Consider the following 20,824-nt stretch of genomic DNA (forward strand, 5'->3'; position numbering starts at 1 on the left):
GGTATACAGGTTTTTATACCTTGTTCATGCCCGAAATAAATCTAAAGCTGATACAAAAACTTCTTCTGCAGGACCGAGGATTCTGCCCATGGGGCATGGGGCCTCACCTCCTCTCTGGGATTCTACCCGCGGGGTGCAGGGCCTCACCTCCTCTTTAGACTCGCTGTTCTCCCGCTCCCGGGGCTCCTGCTTGACATGCGTGACCATGGCGAAGGCGGCACGGTCATGGCTATCGGCCAGGTTGATGACGTTGGTGATGGACGGGAGCATGGCTCCTTGGCAGCTGGTGCCAATGGGGGTGCTCTTCTCACACACAGCCAGGAGCAGCTGCAAGGGGTGCGGAAAGGAGACAGAACCAAGGCATGCGTGTGGCATTCGGGGCATCTAGACTTATCTCCCAGATGCCCCTCACTCGGGCACCTCTGACTCTGCAGGTACAAGTATGAGCTCAGCACCTTTTCCCACCTCTCCTCGACCAGATGGGCTTTTTCTCCTCCATCCCCTCCAAGGCACTGTCCACATACAGAAGACCTCTGCTTCACTCATAGCACACGCCAGGCCCTGCCACTCTTAACTCCTGAACACCTAGGCAGTGCCTGCTCCCACCTCACTCCTGGACTCGTCCTCCTGAACCATCTCTTTCCACACAGTGGCCCTTTACCCCGGTCCACCCACCCATGGCTTCCCACAGCCTCAGGCGACAGCGCAGGCTCCCCCGTGTGAGTCGCCAGCCCCTCCGTGACGTACTGAAGCTCCTGCCTGCCTCTGGAGTTGGGCCACTCCCCACTCCACCATGCTTCCCCATGGGCCGTGCGCACACTGCCTGGCTACGCCACTCTTGCCGTCTTGGGCAAATATTCCCTGAGCACCCACTGGGTGTCATGGAGGCCCTGCAGCCTCATCTGTCGATTGCACAGAGATGGTGTCCCCTGCCTCAAGGAGCTGAAGTGTCAGAGGGAAGGACACAGCCAGGCACGTGCTCACTGTGGTAACGTGGCCAGGAAACAGGGTGGACTGACGGAATTAAAGGGAGCTGCACATTAGCCTGAGTAGCAAGAGTGAGGCAAGTTCAAGAACACAGAAGGCCAGCACACTGGAGACGGATGCTGGAGGGAGAGAGAGATGAGATGGGGATGCAGAGAGAGGCGGGGGGCCAGTCACCTGGGGACCATAGCCTGCAGGCTGGATTTTATGCCACGCACAATGGAAAGAGTATGGTTACCTGCTTTATTAAGAATAATTTTGTAACGACAGAGAAAATTTATCAGTAGGAGGGGAGGTGGTTGAACACTAAGGAAACGGTTCCCATCGTCCTAATGAGAGATGGCGGTGTCCAGTGGGCCCTGAACTGTCACCCGCAGTGAGGGAGCAGATGCTCAGGGGCAAAGGAAGGAGGGAGTAGAGGACTCCTGGCTTGTGCCCTTCCCCTGACCAATTCACATGGACCTGCCACAGCCAATATCTCGTCTGTCTCTGTATTTTTAGCACCTGACCCAGTGCCTGGCACTGAAACGCTTGCCCTGAAGTCTTTATTTCTTCCTAGAGATCAGAAGCAGGTTTGTGCTGGAGATTTCCAATTCATCTCAGTGTGTGTGAACACCTCCTGGTTTTGGAGCCCACACTCAGAAAACCCACAGCTGCCCCCCGGCCACAGATGTGAGCCGAGTCTTCCTACCTCAATGCACTGCTTGATCCAGAAGTGGTTCCCCATGGCTTCCCAGTTCTGCGAACAGGTCACATATAGCAGGCGCTCATAGACACGACGTTTCATGGAGTTGTCAAAAACCTCGAAAAACTTTGCCCTGATGAGTGGCTGCGCACAGCGCAGCCCAGAGAGAAAGGCAGGCTCAAGTTTCGCCGTCAGCTCGCTGCCAGAGAGCGTCTCATCCCTGTAACACCGAGTCAGAGAGAAACAAGACAATGGACTCCCCCAAGCCATATGCAAACAAGCAGAAACAGGTGGATGCGGACGTGAACTTGCTGAAATGCCACTAGGAAAACCAAGGGTATCTTATAAATCGTGGCAGGCTCATGCAGCATTACAACAAAAGGTCCTTTAATGACACCAAAGTAGATCACACAATTTAGTATTTAAATGAATATTTTAAACTTAGGTATGAGTAAAAGATTAAACTCATGGCTGGCTCGCCAGGAGCACATTAAGGACCAATACATGTAATACTTGATTAATTGCTGTAATTACCTGTAGACATAGTTAACAAGATCTAAAAACTGGGCATTTAATTCAAGGTCTTCCGGAAAGCGTTTCTCTATGTAGGTCATCATCTTCACAAGCAAAATGGACTTCTCCCGGAGTGTAGGTGTCTGTATGAAATTTGAGAAAAGACGCAGTTAAAAGTATTTCAACCATCTGCTTTAGTATTTTTTAAGCTCCTACAATTTTGTCAAGCACAATAAAACAAGGTCATTCCTAAACAGTAAGGCAAAGATAGCTTTATCTTTGGATGCTTAAAATCAAGACATGCCAATACAATTTTCATAGGGGCTACAGCTCATTTTAGAAAGAAAGCAACTATAAATTATAAAACAAATCAGAAGTTTGCAAGCATCTCACTAAGTGAAATGATAGTCTCTATTATTACTTTTAGTATTATTTGTCTTATTATTTTTTTTTTCCTAAGTCTCTCGCCGTGATGCCCAGGCTGGAGTGCAGTGGTGTGATCTTGGCTCACTGCAATCTCTGCCTCCTGGATTCAAGCGATTCTCCTGCCTCAGCCTCCTGAGCAGCTGGGATTATAGGCATGTGCCACCACATCTGGCTAATTTTTATATTCTTAGTAGAGACGAGGTTTCACCATGTTGGCCAGGCTGGTCTCAAACTCCTGACCTCAAGTGATCTGCCTGCCTCGGCCTCCCAAAGTGCTGGGATAACAGAAGTGAGCCTTCATTTAACATTTTAAGACGAGCAAAGCCACATTAAGATGAGCAACTCAGTTTCTATTTAACATCTGTTAATTGCACTGAAAAAAATCCTTTTTTTTTTTTTGGAAAGGAGTCTCGCTCTGTTGCCCAGGCTGGAGTACAGTGGCGTGATCTCGGCTCACTGCAAGGTCCACCTCCCAGGTTCACGCCATTCTCCTGCCTCAGCCTCCCGAGTAACTGGGACTACAGGTGCCCACCACCACACCTGGCTAATTTTTTGTATTTTTAGTAGAGACGGGGTTTCACCGTGTTAGCCAGGATGGTCTCGATCTCCTGCGTGATCCGCCCGCCTCGGCCTCCCAAAGTGCTGGGATTACAGGCAAAAATCCATCTTAATCAAGAAAAGATGCTGTGAGTGCAATTACAGCAGACAAGAATGTTTTGCTTCAAGTTTCAGAAAGACCAAGAAGTTGAGGCTTGAATTTTCTTTTATTGAAAGGGAGATCACATGGCACACCGTCCCCGCTCACCTGATTGGCTGCCATAGGGGAGTTATTCTTGACCCATTCTTCCACGATTTTGACCACAGCCCGGAGGATTTTGGCATCTGGTGATTTTTCGATGAGGGATGTCAGGATGGCCTGGATGAAGTTCTTCCGCATCTCCATGCTCATCACTGCCAGGCGCGTCTTCACCAGCTCCAGACTCAGCATCACCAGCTCGCTTGTACCTGCTCGCCCCAAGAAAGAACAAACCCAGGAGTCTCTACACATTGATTTAAACAGGTAGCCACTCAGCCTCGCCTGGCATGCTGGGTTCTGCCCATTTTCCCCCTCAATGTTTTCTCCTGCAACTAGACCTCTGGGATTTGAAGCACTCATACGTTCTTATGTGCATCTTGAAAGTGTAGCCCTCTCCGCAGGGAGAGGGATGAGGGAACTGACGGACCAGTGCAGGCGGCCCCGGCCTCTCCACATCCAGCTCTGAAGTCCTAATCATGGCCCCTGTACTCTGAGGTGCACCCAGAAGCCAGGCCCATCACAGCCCCTGCCAGGCAGCCCCATACCTCCACATAGCATCCAGATTCCAGGAGCCCACTGCTCAGCTCTGGAACCTGTGACTTAACTCTTCAGAAACAGCAACTCTGATTAAGCAATCTCTGTTTCATAGTAAGCACTGGTAACTCTCAGTGGTGAATGCAGCATATAAAAGGCCAACTATTTTTAAATTTCTGCGTTCTTACATTCGCAGATTTTAAAACTACGTAGGGGTGTGTGTGTGCGCGTGCGTGCGGGTGAGAGAGAGCGAGAGAGTCTCAATCTTTTGCACTGACTGAGTGCAGTGGCTATTCACAGGCATGATCACAGCTCACAGCAGCCTCTAACTCTGGGCCTCAAGCAATCCTCTTGCCTCAGCCCGCTGAGGAGCTGGGACCACATGTGTGCCACCACACCCAGCTTAATAACAGTCAATTTTTAACAATGAGTTGTTTTTTAAACTCCTACACTGAAGAGCAAATGGCAACGAATTACAACCAAACAACAGGACTTGGTGAACGCACATTCCCTTTAGAGTTCAGTCCTAGCCTGCACAACAGAGTCTGTTCTCTGTTCATCAGAGTCTAAGGAAAGGCCCCCAGTGGCCAGCACATCACCTGAGGTGGCTTCGGTGCTTCCCGACGCTGCCTGAGGGTTTAAATGCTCCCGGACCATTTTCTGCAGGGAGCGCATAAAGACGGAGATCAGCCGGTCTATGTAGCTGGGGTTGTTGCTGCAGGCAGACTTGAGGATCATAAGGGTCCCTAAAATGTAGAAATTGCCAGGTGTTTTACAGAACAGTAACCACCACGAAAAATGGAGTGAAAGCAACGCATTATTTAAAACAACATATTCTAACAAAGGCATAGTTAATCCCAGTGTCAACACTGTGAGCTTTTACATGGCTCATGCTACATTCTGAATGAAACATTGTATTTTCACTCCTAATTCTCAACTAGTTCAAATCACCATGAATGAGAAATGATTTTTGTGCTTCAGCAGAAACAACATTCTTACCTTGAGTTCTGGATTTTATTTTTGGGTTATGGCAAATTACCCTAAGTTTTTAGTCCTATAATAGGTTTGGGAAAAATAAGAAAAAGAGGAAGAAAACCTTTTTCAAAAAATCCAGCCATCTAGAGGACATGTCAACTATCTTCGAATTCAATTTGCACTTCATTCTGAAAAACGGCCTAAGATCAATAAAAATCAGCAAAGCCAATACTAGAACAGAAACACCGAGTGTATGGAAAAATTATCTTTCATAATCGGCATTGTGACAATCACCTTGATTTTGACCTATGCATTAAACTTTTTTTTTTTGATGTCAAGTCTCGCTCTGTGGCCCAGGCTGGAGTGCAGTAATCTCGGCTCACTGCAACTTCCGCCTCCGGGGTTCAAGCACTTCTCCTGCCTCAGCCTCCCGAGTAGGTGGGATTACAGGCGCCTGCCACCATGCCCGGCTAATTTTTGTATTTTTAGTAGAGACGGGGTTTCGCCATGTTGGCCAGGCTGGTCTCAAACTCCTGAGCTCAAGTAGTCCGCCTGCCTCAGCCTCCCAAAGTGCTGGGATTAATAGGCGTGAGCTACTGCACCCGGCCCTACTCATTAAACTTTAAATCTGTATTCATGGATCAACCAAAGAGTGTTTGCCAGTTACGAGGTGATTTCAGGCTAGCTTTGTTAAAAGACCAATTCTTAACCAGAGCAGTCAACATACGACCAGCCCGGTTGTAACCCAGGCAACCCATGACAGTTGATGACAGTGACGGAAACGGGGTATACCCTGTGGTTCCCGAGTGCCGTGCTTTCCTCTATGGAGCAGATGGCGGAGACTACACCCCAGATCCAGCACGGTGACGACGGTGTGGTCAACTCCCCAGGCCCACCTTACCCTGAGGCTACCCCTGGCCTTTGATACCCCACAGAGGAGGGAGGGAGGCAGGGCCCATGAGGTCAGCCCTTCTCAACGAGAGTCCTCCAGAGAATGAGCAGCGGAAGAAGATATTTGTGCTGCCCTGGGATGGAAGCTGGGATCTTCTGCAGGGTGACCCTACTTAGAAAAAGACCCAGAAGCACTCCTCACTCTCCGCACCTGGCTGCTGTCTGAAAAGAGAGAGCAAGCTAAGAGAGCAAGGGACACCATTTTAACCAAATTCCCTTAGCTTCTGGCAAGTCTGGAGCAAGGAACTCATCCAAATACATTCAGTTGGCAAATGCAGACTAGCGTTTGCCTAACAAGGGCTATCTATATAGGTATTTGTACACATGTGTATAGAACACGATCATCACTCTAAAATACTGGAACCGACTGCTATTGGGAAGAGAGCCTGACAGGTGACTTCTACTTAGTATTCCTTCATTTGTATTTTCAAAATTTCACCCAATGAATATGTAATTAAAGGAGAAAATAAATTTTGAGGCACTAACCCGAAGTCTAGGATCAAAGACATGTGTCTGCCACAAAGCTGAGGGCACATCTATAAATCTGACTCCTGCGCACCTGGGGCCAGAGTGACCCAGCTGCCCTGATGACCTAAGGAGGGAGGCAGTTTCTGTCTCACCTGGGCCAGCCAGAGCCTAAGCAATGAGACGGGACAAGTTCTCATCTTGTGAGTGGTTGACTCACAGGCGGGCTGGTGGTGAAAGGCAGAGTCCACACATTCTCATGTAGCTCTTGCGGTGCCTGTTTAGTGTGACACTGGGGTGACACCAGGGTGGCAAGTCACACACACCCTGGCAACATCCCTCACACCAAAGCCTGTGCTGGAGGCTGAGGAGGGAGCGTAGAGCAAGCATCGGCGAAGGGGGGTGGTCTACAGGAGACGGCAGCCTTGAGGGCCCCAGGCAACAGACACCTGAACAATGCAGCGGCTCAAAGCTCTGCCCAACAACCAGAGCCCCTTCCCAAAAGGGAAGCACATCCAGTGTGCAGGGACAGATGCCAAACTGAGCCACCACGAACACCAGGACAGACGCACACTCACCAAAGAGCTGGGAGGGATTGGCGTTGGTGGCCTTCTCGTAGTTGGTGAGCCCTTCATAGATGACCTTTCCAACAGCTGCGTAGAGGCACTCCAGCTCTTCATACTTGGAGGCCACACTGGAAGTACCTACGGGGTGGGGACCCAGGCACTGTGGTTAGGGCTCGTGGGCCCACCAGTGCTGATGCCAGGGACTGAATGCTGGCTGCTTGGGTATCAGGAGGGATTGGCACAGGCACTTCTCTCCCTGCAGGAGGGTATGGGCCTCACCTCTAGGCTGGTTCCCATTCTACACAGCTATGTTAGAAAAACCTAACAGAATCTCCTTGAAATATACTTATTTATAACATGCTAAAATTTGATCCTGCCAAATGTTCAACATTTGAATACTTTAATATTTTAAATTGACTTCTCTTTAGTAGCTTAAAAAAATAATGTTCAACTGATGAAGAACTGAATTTCCAAAGCAGACAGAATTCAATGACAGCTGCCATTCTATGTTTTTTTTGAGACAGAGTTTTGCTCTTGTTGACCAGGCTGGATTGCAATGGCGTGATCTCGGCCCACCGCAACCTCCACCTCCTGGGTTCAAGCGATTCTCCTGCCTCAGCCTCCTGAGTAACTGGGATTACAGGTGTGCACCACCATACCCGGCTAAATTTGTATTTTTAGTAGAGACAGGGCTTCTCCACATCGATCAGGCTGGTCTCGAACTCCTGACCTCAGGTGATCCGCCCACCTTGGCCTCCCAAAATGCTGGGATTACAGGTGTGAGCCACCACGCCCGGCCCATTCTATGTCTCCACGTCAAGTAGAAAGGAAAGCAAAAACAAAGCGCTCAACACAGTAACTGGAGGATGAGTGCTCTCACAGCAAGCGCGCCCACTGACCACTCTGAAAGAAAAGCACCGGTGGGAAGGCCACATACTCGGCTCCGTTGGGAAAATGCTCATGAGGCGTGAGAGAAGGCTGTGGACGGCTCGCAACACCTTGGTGTTTCCACAGGTCATGCAGGCGGCGATTCCACGCTGCAGGGGTTTAAAGCTACTGAGGATGGCTGGGGACTGCAGGACAGTTAGCAGGAAGCTCAGCACTTCTAGTCCCGTGCAGATATTCCCATAGTTCACTTGGTTTGGCTGCTCCTGGAATGGAGAACACAGGCCACTCACAGAGGAAACGAACACTCAACGACAACAAATTCTAGAAACAAGATCTGGCGAAATCTAGCACTGGATTAATTATTTGGAGACTAAGTAAAAAAACCACTAGAGAATGACAACCGGATTTTACAAGTATGATTACTTTATAAAATCACTTTAAATATGTACTCAAACTCTTTTAAAAAGACTCATTAAAATATTAATATTTGATAATAAACAATATTAACATCTTGAAATTGATAAAATTCTAAAAAAGTTCCTGCAATGAATTTTGCTTTTCTCTTCCCATTTTCTTAAGATATAAAAATACAAATATCCTTCCAGGCTGGGCTCAGTGGCTCACGCCTGTAATCCCAGCAGTTTGGGAGGCTGAAGTGGATGGATCACTTGAGGCCAGCCTGGTCAACATGGCAAAACCCTGTCTCTACTAAAAACACACACACACACACAAAAGCCAGGCATGGTGGCACATGCCTGTAGTCTCAGCTACTTAGGAGGCTGAGGCATGAGAATCGCTTGAGACCAGGAGGAGGAGGTTGCAGTGAACCGAGATTGTGCCACTGCTCTCTAGCCTGGCCGACAGAGTAAGACTGTCTCAAAAAAATGAAACAAAAACAAAAAACAAACATCTTTCCAAAGAGAAGCATCTTTCAAACTACGTATCATGGAATCAACTAACAGATGATGGCAGCACTAAAAACTAATAAAAACAAACCAAAGAAACGGGATAAAATAGAAGACACAGTTCATGGTTCATAGCAGAGGTCAAATAGAAGCAACATGGTCTCCGTAGTCCAGAATAACAAGTGCTTGCAATAGGTTTTATAACCTCAGTAGTAATGGTTTCCAAATCCTATCAAGAGCTAGAAAAACAAATCTGGATAAGGCAAGAAAATAGCTTTTGTTGCCACCAGAAAAGTACAGGATCAAGGTTTTTATAAGCCAAAAAACAGCCACCAAAATAAAATAGTTAGCATTTTGGGACTAGCTCCTAATAACAAATTATAGCTCTATCATTAAAATCTGTTTTAAAAATCCAAAGCTCATCCTAAAGGTTGTTGCAATAGTCCGCTGAAAATGCTCATCCCAAGCCAAATGGTAGGTAAGTTTTCGGAACGAGTCCACAAAATGCGAGACAACTGTATTAAGGTTAAACACTCCTACGTGTAGTTGGGGCCAGCATGAGAGCTCAAGTTCCGAAGCCATAGTCTTTCTTTCTTTCTTTTTTTTTTTTTAAGAGACCAGGTCTTGCTTGCTCTGTCTCCCAAGCTGTATTGCAGTGACACCAATCACAGCTCACTGCAGCCTCAACCTCCCAGCTTCAGCCAACCCTCCTGCTTTAGCCTCTTCTGAGTAGCTGGGACTACAAGCTCACACCATCATGCCCAGCTAATTTTCTCTCTTCTCTTTTGTAGAGTTGGGATCTCACTATGCTGCTCAGACTGGTCTCGAACTTCTCAAGCCTCAAGAGCAAAGCCATCATCTATTAGTCAAACTCTCTCCCTGGTATCAGCAGGGGAGGGCAACAAGGGAGAGGCCATGACTGGCAAAAGAGACAGGAGATTTGGGGCTTAGGGGTCAGGCTCAGAGTGATCCACAAACGTCCAGTCCCTGCCCAGGTGACAGTATCCGCTAGTGGCCTTGGTGGCCCTGCCCTGGCCCTTCACACACTAGAACTCACCACAGTCATCAGCAGCTTGTCGAACCACTGCAGCTTGAGTTCAGACTTGGGCCACATGTCTGGCCGCAACGCGGTCTTCAGAAGGTTCACACACCGGCGAGAGAGCACCTCCCCAGGGGACCCCGCCGTGTTGGTGTTGTCATTAACCTAGGAATTCATCCTAGTTACAGCTGGTATTTCACTGCATCCGAGTTTACAGTCATTCCAGTGACAGCATGTTTCAACTGTGCCCGGGCCCTTGCACCTGGCTGTCTCAGATCTTCACCTCATAGCCACCCCTTTTCCGTCTGACCTCCACACAGTTGGACACCTTCCCCAACCAGCCTGACTCATGACCCCTCACGGCTCCCTCCTCTGCAGCGCATCTGTGGTGGCCTGCAATGGCTTGTGGGCCCTGCTGGCTCCCCATAGGACCTCCCTGCACATTGCAGGGAGGCAAGGAATTATCTATTGGTTAGGTACTTAGCAGATCCTTTTCAGTACTTGGAGATTCTCAACAGAACTGTAAGATATACTATTTTGTTTAACAGGAATAAGAACTTAAAATTTAGGAAAATTTCATTTACAATGGTTTTTCGAAATATAAAGTTTCAGAAATGAATTTCCAAAAATTCTATGAAGATACAGATTGATATGAATGATAAATAAACCCAAGTTATTAAAGCACTGAAACTGCTAAATGTCCATTCTTTCTGTAGGTTGGATCATCTCATCCTTTACTGAATTGTGTACCATTCCCATCTTAAGGATGCAAAAAGAACACCTGGAAGTTAAACGATCAGCCGAGATCACGGTCTACCATATTCCACCAATGCTAACATGCCGTCAATTAGAAGGCACAGCATTATTTTATTACCACTGAAAGAGTGAAAGGCTTTTTAAAAAAATCATATCAGGCTGGGCACGGTGGCTCATGCCCGCAATCCCAGCACTTTGGGAGGCCAAGGTGGGCGGATCACTTGAGGTCAGGAGTTCGAGACCAGCCTGGCCAATGTGGTGAAACCCCATCTCTACCAAAAATACAAAAATTAGCTGGGCGTGGTGGCGGGTGCCTATAATCCCAGCAACTCAGGAGGCTGAGGGACGAGAATCGCTTGAACCTGAGTCGAAGTTGCAGTGAGCCAAGATCGCACCACTGCACTCCAGCCTGGGCAACAAAGCGAGACTCCAATTCAAAAAAAAAAAAAAATATATATATATATATATATATATATATATATCAATTATAAGACATAGGTAGATTTAGGAAACGTTAACCTGCCACAAAATCAAGTGCATGTGGTATGAAAATGACAGAACCAGCTCGCAGACCTTGGTTTGTCTGTATCTTTTTTGACGAAACGGTCACAGATAACCTCCTGGGGTATTAGTCAGTAGCCTCCAGTCTGCAGAAGCCCTAACACAAGGCACTCGGATCCCATACCTGACAGGCCACGCGGATGAGGAAGTTCACCACAGTGTCTGTGTGCTGCTTGTCAATGGGCTTGGCGAGGAGAGAGTCCGCTCCAGGTAGTGACTGGCTCCTCCCAAATACCTGGAAAAGGACCTCCTTTCAGGCAGGAAGATAATCGCAACATGAATTTCCAACCCAGGCTTGACTTTTCACCCAGCTAATGGGTATGCGATACCTCCCGGGGACAGACGCAGATCTGGACGCTCGGGATACCAAAGACAGATGTGGTCTCTGCCCTGGTGAAGATGACACAGCCAGCAGGAGGGCAGATGGCTAGTCAACAGAGCAGCCATGCAAAATAGTGGCTCATGTGATGGGGAACAAAAGTGCCAAGGCCCAGGAAAACATCAAGGGAGGTCTTTAGGTTGAGAAAAAGGCGGCCATGAGAAAAAAGAAGAGAGACGGCTCCCAGTGGAGAGAAAAGGCCAGGGTACGCATCCTGAGTGAGCACAGGGCCAGAACCAGGGGTGCGTTTAGAGCACAGGGATAGCCCGCGTGGCCGAGCACCGAGATGGTGCTGGGGGCCAAGAGCCATCGGCAGGGCCTGGTCACCCAGGCCTGGAGTGCCAAGGTCAAGGGGAGGGCTTGAGCAGGGGGAACGGCAATCCGACTTGTTTCAACTTTTTATTTCCAAAGGATTGTAAGATCCACAAGAGATTTTTACAAAAACACTACGGAGGTCTCACGTACCCTTCACCCAGCTTCCCGATTCAAGTTGCGAAAGGAAACTTTTGTAGAAGTCTGACTGCTTTGTGAAAAATCAAGAGGGAATAAAAGTGGAGGTGGAGAGAGGAACAGGGAAAGAAAGAAGAACAGGGAGGCAGTTGAGCAGCTCCCATCTGTCACCCTGCGAGGGGTGACAGAGGCTGGGACCACGGTGTGGAGGCAGGGATGGGTTATTTGCGGCAGTCAGTGAGACTTGCTCCGGACCGGATGTGTGGAGAGAGGCCAATGGACAAAGTGCAGACAGTGCCAGGTTTCTAACAGGAGCCGAGGGCAGATGTGGGTGCCACACAAGATGTGGGATGGTGAGGGTGGGAGAAGAGCTCAGCCTCAGGCCTACGAAGCCGGAAGTGGGGCAGCCAGGCCTGTGTCCACAAGCCAGCAGGTCCATGACACCAGCTGAGGTCAGACTCAGGGCTCCTAGGGCCACCATTCCACAAGGGGCAATACCCAGGACCCTCTTGGTGGCTGCCTCGTGAAATAGAACACATGTCCTTTTCAGAAACTGATCTCAGCACAGGCACATGTTCTTAATCAACTCCTTACTTCAAAGAGTTTCTCTAGATGCCTTTCTGCAAGTAATCAACCATCATCGACAGAACTTTAATGGTATGAACTGAACGCAGAGGCAAGCATGTCTGGTAACCTGGGAACCCCTGGCATGAGTGACATGTCCTGGAGTTTCAATCTGGTCAGCGTAGCTGTTCCCAGCTGCCTCTCCTAAATGCAGCTGGGCACCGAGCTCACATTCTAAATGTAGGGAATAAACGAACCAACTCCCAGCAGACTGTGCAGCACCCATACAGAGGCACACGTGATCTTACTGCACTGATAGCTCCGGTGGCCGTTCTAAAGCGTTTCACTTCCTGGGCAGAATCCACGGACAGGCCTCTCTTAATGGAGGATGAGACAGAATTGACTCCTTCTCCACTGGAATTTGGGTCCATATCTGAATCCGGCTTAAAAACACACAGGCGCTTGGCTTTACTGATTGATTTCTAGGGAGAAGTCGAAGGAAGACGATCAGGGCACCCCCAAGGCTGACACCCCTACCTGCTGGTCCTTGATCCTCTGCAGCTCCCACTTGATGACAACTTCAGACAGGTCCACGGCCAGCCGCCTCTGCTCGATGGTGACACTGGGCGTGAAGCCCAGCCTCTGCATGGCGCTCACCATGTGCTGCACCAAGTGGTGCCGTACCGGGTAGTACACCTGCGGGCACAGGGCCAGCATCACGCCGGGAACATGGGACCTTGGTCCCAGAGCGCATGCACGTGCACACACACACCCCCGTGACGTGCCTCTCAGCCCTAACATACACACACAACCCAACCTGATGCTCAAGAATTCGGAATCCTAACCTTACCGAGGAAATTCTCACTGCCTTACGTATGTGTGTTTATCACCCTCCCCCGCCCCAACCACATCTCATTACAATAGTATCCTTCAGTCTTGAAAAATCAAATTCTCTTCAGACAGGAAGCTGAGTCTAATCACATGTATCAAACTTCAGACTTGACAGTGTAAAAGTTTAAGACATACCAAAAAGCAAAGTTCCTCTAAGAGGTGGCTATAAAAGAATTTGCTTTCAACTCAATCCTTTCTCTTCTATCCCAAATCTACAAGAAACATTTACATATAAATAAATCCCACAAAAGGGGTGATTTGGTCATAGAGAAGGAGGTGCCAGCAGCATGAGTAACTTTCCAAGTCAGGTGACGGAAATCTGGAGTCAATGAGGACTATCTCCCACCTTAAGGTGCAAACTCAGCAGCATACAAGGGTTAACTAAGCACAGTATTTATGACAGAAATGTAGCCTTAGATGCAAAGATGCACACACCTGTGACATATTCTCTATATTACAGCAATTTCCATGCTGATAAAGCCATACACACATACACAAACTAATCACATAAACTAATCAATGAACCAGAAGTAGCCTTACTAAAAGATGAACCACCTGATTATTGCAGAACAAGACAAGGTGAAGGTTCAGAGCGAATGCCTGAAGATGCATGCCCCGCAGCCCACTGTCCCTCCTACACACCTTGAAGTGTTGCACTATCAGGTGCAGAATGTGGACCAGCTGTGGGACGGTGTGCCCCTCCTCTACGATGATCTTCCGGGTCCAGTGGGTCAGCATCTGGTGCCCATCCTCCATCCTGGCCGGCACCGCCGGGGTCAGAATGGCCATCGCCTGTCTGACAATCGCTCGAGCTTCCATTGCGTGAGCCTTGAGGAGACTATGAAAAACCTAAAACAGGGAAGAGACGCTTATGGAGGATGAGAAGGCAGGCTTTAAAAAACAAGAAGACAAACAATCCCTTGGTATCGAGACATGATACTTTTCCAAAACAATTTTCTAAAAATTTCTTAGGAGTTTCTTATTAGGAAACAATTTAGTTGCTTTCTGTTTCGTTAAGACCAGAATACATTTTGTTAATACCAATGAATACATTCATTCTAGTATTTAAAATGCACCTACTATGCGCCCGTGCTGAACTAGGCCAGGGTATGCAGACAGATAAGACCAAGTCCCTGCAGGGATCCCACGTCCCACCTAACCAGCAGCGAGTTAGGGAGGTACACGGCTCATCTCCCTCCGGCTGCGGGATGGGAAATAAAGTAAACAGGGCCAAAAGGAGAGGCGCTGAGAAGCAGCAGCTGTAGTCACTCAAGTTTGAGAGGTGAGGCCCTGATGTGAGGTCATGGGAAAGCAGAGAAGACCAGTCCTGAGGGTGGAGGCGACAGGGTGGGTGTTAGAAGCTGCAGAACCTGCTGGTGCCTGGGCACTGGGGAAGAGCAGAGAAGGTCACAGAGTTCTTGAGTGTTTGCCTCTGAGACAACTGGAGGAGGGCAGTGCAGCCCCGAGGCTGGAGTTCTAGCTCAAGGGCTCATGGGAGGGGATGTGAGAGGCCACTGGCTTGATGGGGGTACAGAGTTCAACAGAGGTTCACAAGAGAAAGATGTCAGGGGAAAGCCATCAAAGATGGTCTCACGGAAGAAAAGAACTATCAGTGATCAAATGCTGCAAGCTCGAGTGGAGTATTACATTTAATTCTCACACAGAGACATTAACCTGCCAAAGGGCACACACCGCGTGAGCGGAAGAAACAACACTCAAACCCGGGGTGCCCGACCTCAGAGTCCAGACCACCGAGGGACTCCAGGAAGAGGTGCTCAACACGAGCTGCACGGCAGCAAGCTCATGAGATACGGATCCAAAGGTACCTATTGTCTCTGGCTAAGAGAAGTGGGCTAGAGCCCCTGAATATTATAACATCTGCCATGGAATGTCAGAGTCAGAAGCTAAAATGCAACGGACAGAGAAGCTTGAGATGGAAAGGGTGGCCTTTCCTTTTAAAAGCAAAGTTGTCGAGGAACGAGAGAGCAGAGCAGGAACGGGGGAGGAAGGGAGAGCGTGGACAGTCATGGAAGGGAGGAACGAGAGGGCAGAGCAGGAATGGGGGAGGAAGGGAGAGCGTGGACAGTCACGGGAGGGCTCACAGTGTGGGGTGTTTTCCCCACAAATGGTAAAGCACACATAACACGGAATGTACCATCTTACCTAGTTTTGGGTGCACAGCCCAGTGGTGCTTGGCACCTTCACACTGTGTGCAGCCACGAGCCCCACCATCTCCGGAACATTTGCATCTTCCTAGGCTGAAACTCTGCACCATTCAATACTCGCTCCCCACCCCCTCTCCCCGCCCCCCGCAATCTCTATTCTACTTTGTCTCTCTGAATTCGAGTGCCCTAGGGTCTTCTAAGTGGAATCACAGAGTCTCTATGTTTTCATCGGTATTGGGAAAAGACAACAGGAGAGGCTGAGACTGCGCCAGGGAGCCAAGTCACCACGTGGGATTCACGTGGATGTCGGTGGACAGGAGGGGGCTTGCAAAATACCTGCAGGACGATCTTCTTGTGGATGGCGAATTTGGCGATAATGTGCGCCAGGAGCAAGTGTCCGCTGTACTTGCAGGCCGGGTCCACGCAGGCCTTGGAGAGCAGGCAGGGCCAGGCAAAGGTCATGAGGCGGCGCAGCTTGCTGTTGCGGTTCTTGTTGTTGTCGTGGATGTGGTGGGGGGCGTGCTCCACCAGCAGCGTGGCGTACTGCAGCAGGTAGATCCGCAGCGAGTCCAGCATGTCCGCCTGCTTCTCGGGGTCCAGGACCTGTGCAGGGACAGCGGGAAGGACTCATTTCCAGTTGTGAACTGGGTTACTGACTGAGGGTCACACAGCAGGTTTAACCCTTAAAAATACACACACACACACACACACACAGAGTATGTAACGTGAAGTTTTACAATGAGGATATCAATAACATCCTATCCATTTTCCTTCATATATATGTGAAAGGAGAAAAAAGCCTCAGGACCCCAGTTGGCTCTGCCCAATGGAAAAAATTAAGCTGAAAGCTGCAAGAAACTGGCTCCTTTTGATCCTAAGCAGAGCTACAGATGAAAGGTTAATGATCTCCACAGGTAACGACCTCGTGTTCACCTTATCTTATATAAAGTGCTGACTTACTGAGCGTGAGATGAACACAGAACTGACTCTACCCCCACCTGCTCCCCTTCTTTGGCAATGTGTGGATGACCACACCCTCCCCCTTTCCCCTTCAGCCGACTTTCCCCCTTCAAACACTGAAGCCCTCAAAGCCATTTTTAGAGAAAGGCACAAATGTCTCTCCCGGACACATCCTGAACTTTGGCAAAATAAATTTCTAAACTGACTGAGATCCATCTCAGGTACTTTTTGGTTTACATATGGATTAGAAATCCACCAAATTCATTTCAACATTTAAATAGGGTAGGCTTAAGAGTCAGGATGCAGGGGCTGGAGGAGGGTGAGGTGGAAAAGAAGACTTCTTTGATTCAAGGTGATTTAGGACTGAGTTTCTTAATTTCCAAATAGTTGAGATTTTTTTTCCCGGCCAACTTTTGTCTACTCCTCATTTTTCTGCATGATGATCAGAAAATGTGACCTGGAAAAATGTCTACTTTCAAAAAATTGTTGCAGTTTTGAAAGCATCTGACAGATTTTTTAAGTGTTTCACGGACATAAGAAAAAAAATGTATCTTGCGTGAGGAATATTCTACACGTCTCTATTAAATCAAGTATAATGGCAGCATCATTCAGTTCAACTAAGTATCCTAACCACTGTCTATCTACCAGGTCTTAATAATTCTGAAAAACGGACAGACTGAAGTCTTCCATTATAATCATGTTTTTATCAAGGTCCCTTTTAGCCCCAAGGTCCTCTCTTCCCTAGATGTACTGCTTCTTGGCAGGCCCACACCTGCATCTGTAGCCTCCAGCTTGCCAGCTCCTTTTCTCCTCATCCTGACGTTCAAAATCCCTGTAGCAGCAGCATCTGACCCAGGAGACACAGCCTGGAGAAGGTAACAAAGGGGAAGGGGTCCCGTCTGGACTCCATCTCCCTACACTTGCCCAGAATAAGGCAAATATCACTACGGAGACCAAGAATAAACGTTTGGGCTCACTCTGATCCTGGGGATCAGATGTCAACACTGCAGGAAGGAGGCCCGTCTGAAAGGACAAAGACTATGTAAGCTCCAGGAATCTGCCAATGGAAACAACAGTCCCCTCTGCCTTGATCCCAGGACAAAATGGCTAAAACCAGCAATCTGTATTTCTGATGAGGAACGTCAACACGCAGCATTCCAACAAACACTCTATGTGAGAATCTCAGGGCAAACACAGCCTCTAACAGTGAAGATCAATACAGTAAGCCTTGGGGAAATAACACAATGCAGGCATTTAATTCCAAAAACCCTCTCTAACACAAACTGTAAAGCGCAGAGATGTTAAAACCGAGCTCAGTTCAGACTGGACTACAGCCACCACAGGGTTTCATTCACTGGACAAGGAGGAGTCACAGCAGCTACTGCAGGCAGTCTCATATGCTCACTGGCTGTTAGGAGAGTCTTTTGCAAAACTGAAGATGAAAACAGAACACAGAAACTCTGCTGACCAGCCAGGGGTTTTCACAAAATAACTGCTATACGAATTTTCATTGAGATCTATTCCATTTCTGATTAGAATCTATTAATGTGGGAAAGTTAATTCATTCCAAAGTAAGGCTGCCTTCAAAAACTCACTAATAAGAATGGTAATGTGATGGTTTGCTATAAACTAACACAATCGCGAAAAATGAACGTGTTGGGGGAACAAACTTATTTCAATGAAACCGTCTTAACACACACACACACAGACATTCATCCACATGCCAGGTTACTTCTCATGCCCATGCGCATAGTGATACCACCTTGGTAATAAACACACTGGTGATGCTTTCTGGGTTATCTCCTTCTGGATTGGGAGGTCCCAATAGCTGCTCTCCTTCCCCCTTCTCAAAGCTGTACAAGAAAGCAGGATTCAATATATGCTGTAGAACCTACAAAAAACAAACAAAAAAAGAAAGTTTAAATAAAGAAGGAGAAAAACAAAGCCACGTTGCTTGTTTCTTGAGTAAGACGGGAAGAACAGCCAGTCTCGGCCATACCACACCATCACGTTGGAACTCAACCCAGGGTGAGACTACCAACCTTGACTTCTACACAAAGAACAACTAGAAAGGTAGGTTAAAAACTTGTGGAAAAGAGATGTCAGCCTGGTTTATTCTTTTCACGTCACACAAGCCATTTTCTAAAAACAAGGCAATTAACAAACCACCATTCACCGCTGGGTCACCGCTGCATGAACCTGACGTTCCTCAGCAATGGCACTTTCTCACCTACAGCCCGGCCCACTAATTGTTATTTTTTTCTTGACACAGAGTCTCATTGTGTCACCCACGCTGGGATGCAATGGTGTGATTATAGCTCAGTGCAGCCTTCAACTCCTGAGCTTAAGCAATCCTCCCACCATGGCCTCCTGAGTACCTGGGATTACAGGCACGTGCCACAGCACCTGGCTCACTCTACTATTTATTCAAGGGAGACACAGCGAGAAAAGAAAAGGGCCTGAGGTTCCCTAGAAAACCAGATTAAATACCCGTAGCCTTCTACAGCATCAGAGTGGGACTCACTTTAGCTTTTAATTCATCTCCGAAGTTGGGGTCATTGAAGTCTACAAAGCGAAAAAATAGGGCACGTTTCTGAGTGATGCTATAATTTTTGGGAATCTCTTCCTCCATATACTCTTTTAAGAATGTCATGTTGCAGAGAAAACGACCAGTAAAGGCTCGGAGCAGCTGGAACAGCAATTCTATATCTCCGTAATTCCTTCTGGAGAGTCAAAAGAAGAAGACAGGTTAACTTACAGCAAACTTCCATTAACAACTACGCCTCTGACTTGCCTTGAAACAGCTCAGAGACAGCCCATTCTCTACAACCAATCCGACTGCACGTATCCCACGACCACAGCCTTGTACAGACAAGAAGGAGGCTCCGGCTGAACCTGCGGTCCAGAGCCGGTCCTGCGGAGCAGGGCGGAAGAGGCACCCACTTGCAGTAGTTCAGCAGGCAGTAGGCCAGCAGCTTGGGCTCCTTCCAGTTGGTGGCTGCCATGTTCTCCTTGCGGTGCCTCTCTTGGAAAGTCTCACTCACCCACACACGTCTCAACTGGCTCACCAGAGAGTGCTGGCTGGCCAGCCAGGAGTCATCGTTTTTCACTATGATGCTTATGATCTGTCAAAGAAGAGACAATTAGGGAACTGCGTCTCGATTAAACCCCTGGGCATCGGGGGCCGGAGGAAGGGGCGCTACCTTAACGGCCTGGAACTGGAGGTCCAGGCGCATGGTGCTGGTGCTGGGTGAGCCAGGGCGCACGGCCGTCTGGGCACCCCCTGGCAGCAGCAGGGTGATGAACCTGTTGGGGTTGGCAGCCAGCACATCCCGCAGAGGTCTGGCATCTTTGTGTTTTAAAAAACTCTGAAAGCAAAACAAATAGAAAAGCCGTTTTAAGCTAATCAAACTGATAGAAAGTTAGAGGATATGAATTTTAAATCTTTCTAAACCTTTGAAAAAATCTTTCTAAATCTCTCGAAGAAGGCTTACCAAAAAAGCAACACACTCATGCTTTTTAAAAGATGCTTGTTTTTCTTTTTAAAAAGAGAGTCTTGGGTCTGTGGCCCAGGCTGAAGTGCAGTGGTAAAATCATAGCTCACTGCAGCCTCCAACTCCTGAGCTCAAGCAATCCTCCCACCTCAGGCTCCTGAGTAGCTGGGACTACAGGCATGCGCCACCATGCCCGGCTAATTTTCATATTTTTTGTAAAGACAAGGTCTCACTCTGTTGCCCATGCTGGTCTCAGACTCCTGGGCTCAAGTAAACCACCTGCCTCAGTTTCCCAAAGTGCTGGGATTACAGGTATGGGCCCTTAAAACGTACTTTTAAACAGTAACCATACTTTATGAGTTTATAATCCCGGCAGAGCATTTATTTGCTACCACCACCAAAGTTCTACAAAGAGTGGTTCCCAGACCTGCGCGTTTCACAGACACAACCAAACAGCAATGATGTTTCCAATAGTCAAATGGATCTAAGAAACAAGCAGCCAGGACACCGAACAGTGAAATAAGAACTGAACATGTCAGAGCACAACAGCTCACACGCATTTGCAGGGACCCCTGACTCTAGCCGCTCACACTCTCACCATAAACATTCTGCTCCACTGGGGATCGTTCAGGGTGGCTTCCATCATGAACAGCTCCACGGTCTGCGAGGGGTGCCGAGTCAGGAACTTGATTAGGGGCTCTCGAAACGGACTCCCCGCCTGCAAAACATGTGGGAACGCTGCATTTCACACCTTCCTCTCCTCAGAGCTTGAGGCTCTGTCTACCTAACACAGTCCCTTGTTACTGGAAGGCATGAACACCCACAAGCAAATACTGACATAGAATGTCTTTAAGCTGTTCCATCTGTCCATTGAAAA

At 48.2% G+C, this 20,824-nt stretch overlaps 1 protein-coding gene across 12 annotated transcripts in view; it reads right to left on the bottom strand.

Moving 5' to 3' along the window:
• TRRAP (transformation/transcription domain associated protein) overlaps positions 1–20,824 on the bottom strand; it is a 135,699-nt gene that overhangs the window by 42,786 nt on the left and 72,089 nt on the right. For all 12 annotated transcript variants that reach the window (XM_031665604.1, XM_031665602.1, XM_031665603.1 and 9 more), the window contains 18 exons: positions 20,546–20,665; positions 19,657–19,821; positions 19,397–19,578; positions 18,978–19,176; positions 18,216–18,344; positions 15,830–16,096; positions 13,971–14,177; positions 12,975–13,133; positions 12,746–12,880; positions 11,169–11,279; positions 9,746–9,892; positions 7,833–8,046; positions 6,908–7,033; positions 4,538–4,684; positions 3,414–3,613; positions 2,204–2,325; positions 1,676–1,889; positions 148–327 (listed from right to left, as the gene is read on the bottom strand). In XM_031665604.1, coding sequence (XP_031521464.1) covers positions 148–327; positions 1,676–1,889; positions 2,204–2,325; positions 3,414–3,613; positions 4,538–4,684; positions 6,908–7,033; positions 7,833–8,046; positions 9,746–9,892; positions 11,169–11,279; positions 12,746–12,880; positions 12,975–13,133; positions 13,971–14,177; positions 15,830–16,096; positions 18,216–18,344; positions 18,978–19,176; positions 19,397–19,578; positions 19,657–19,821; positions 20,546–20,665 — 3,024 coding nt within the window. The remainder of the gene's footprint in view (positions 1–147; positions 328–1,675; positions 1,890–2,203; positions 2,326–3,413; positions 3,614–4,537; positions 4,685–6,907; positions 7,034–7,832; positions 8,047–9,745; positions 9,893–11,168; positions 11,280–12,745; positions 12,881–12,974; positions 13,134–13,970; positions 14,178–15,829; positions 16,097–18,215; positions 18,345–18,977; positions 19,177–19,396; positions 19,579–19,656; positions 19,822–20,545; positions 20,666–20,824) is intronic.

This window comes from Papio anubis, chromosome 4 (assembly GCF_008728515.1).
Source record: "Papio anubis isolate 15944 chromosome 4, Panubis1.0, whole genome shotgun sequence".
Lineage (NCBI taxonomy): Eukaryota > Metazoa > Chordata > Mammalia > Primates > Cercopithecidae > Papio > Papio anubis.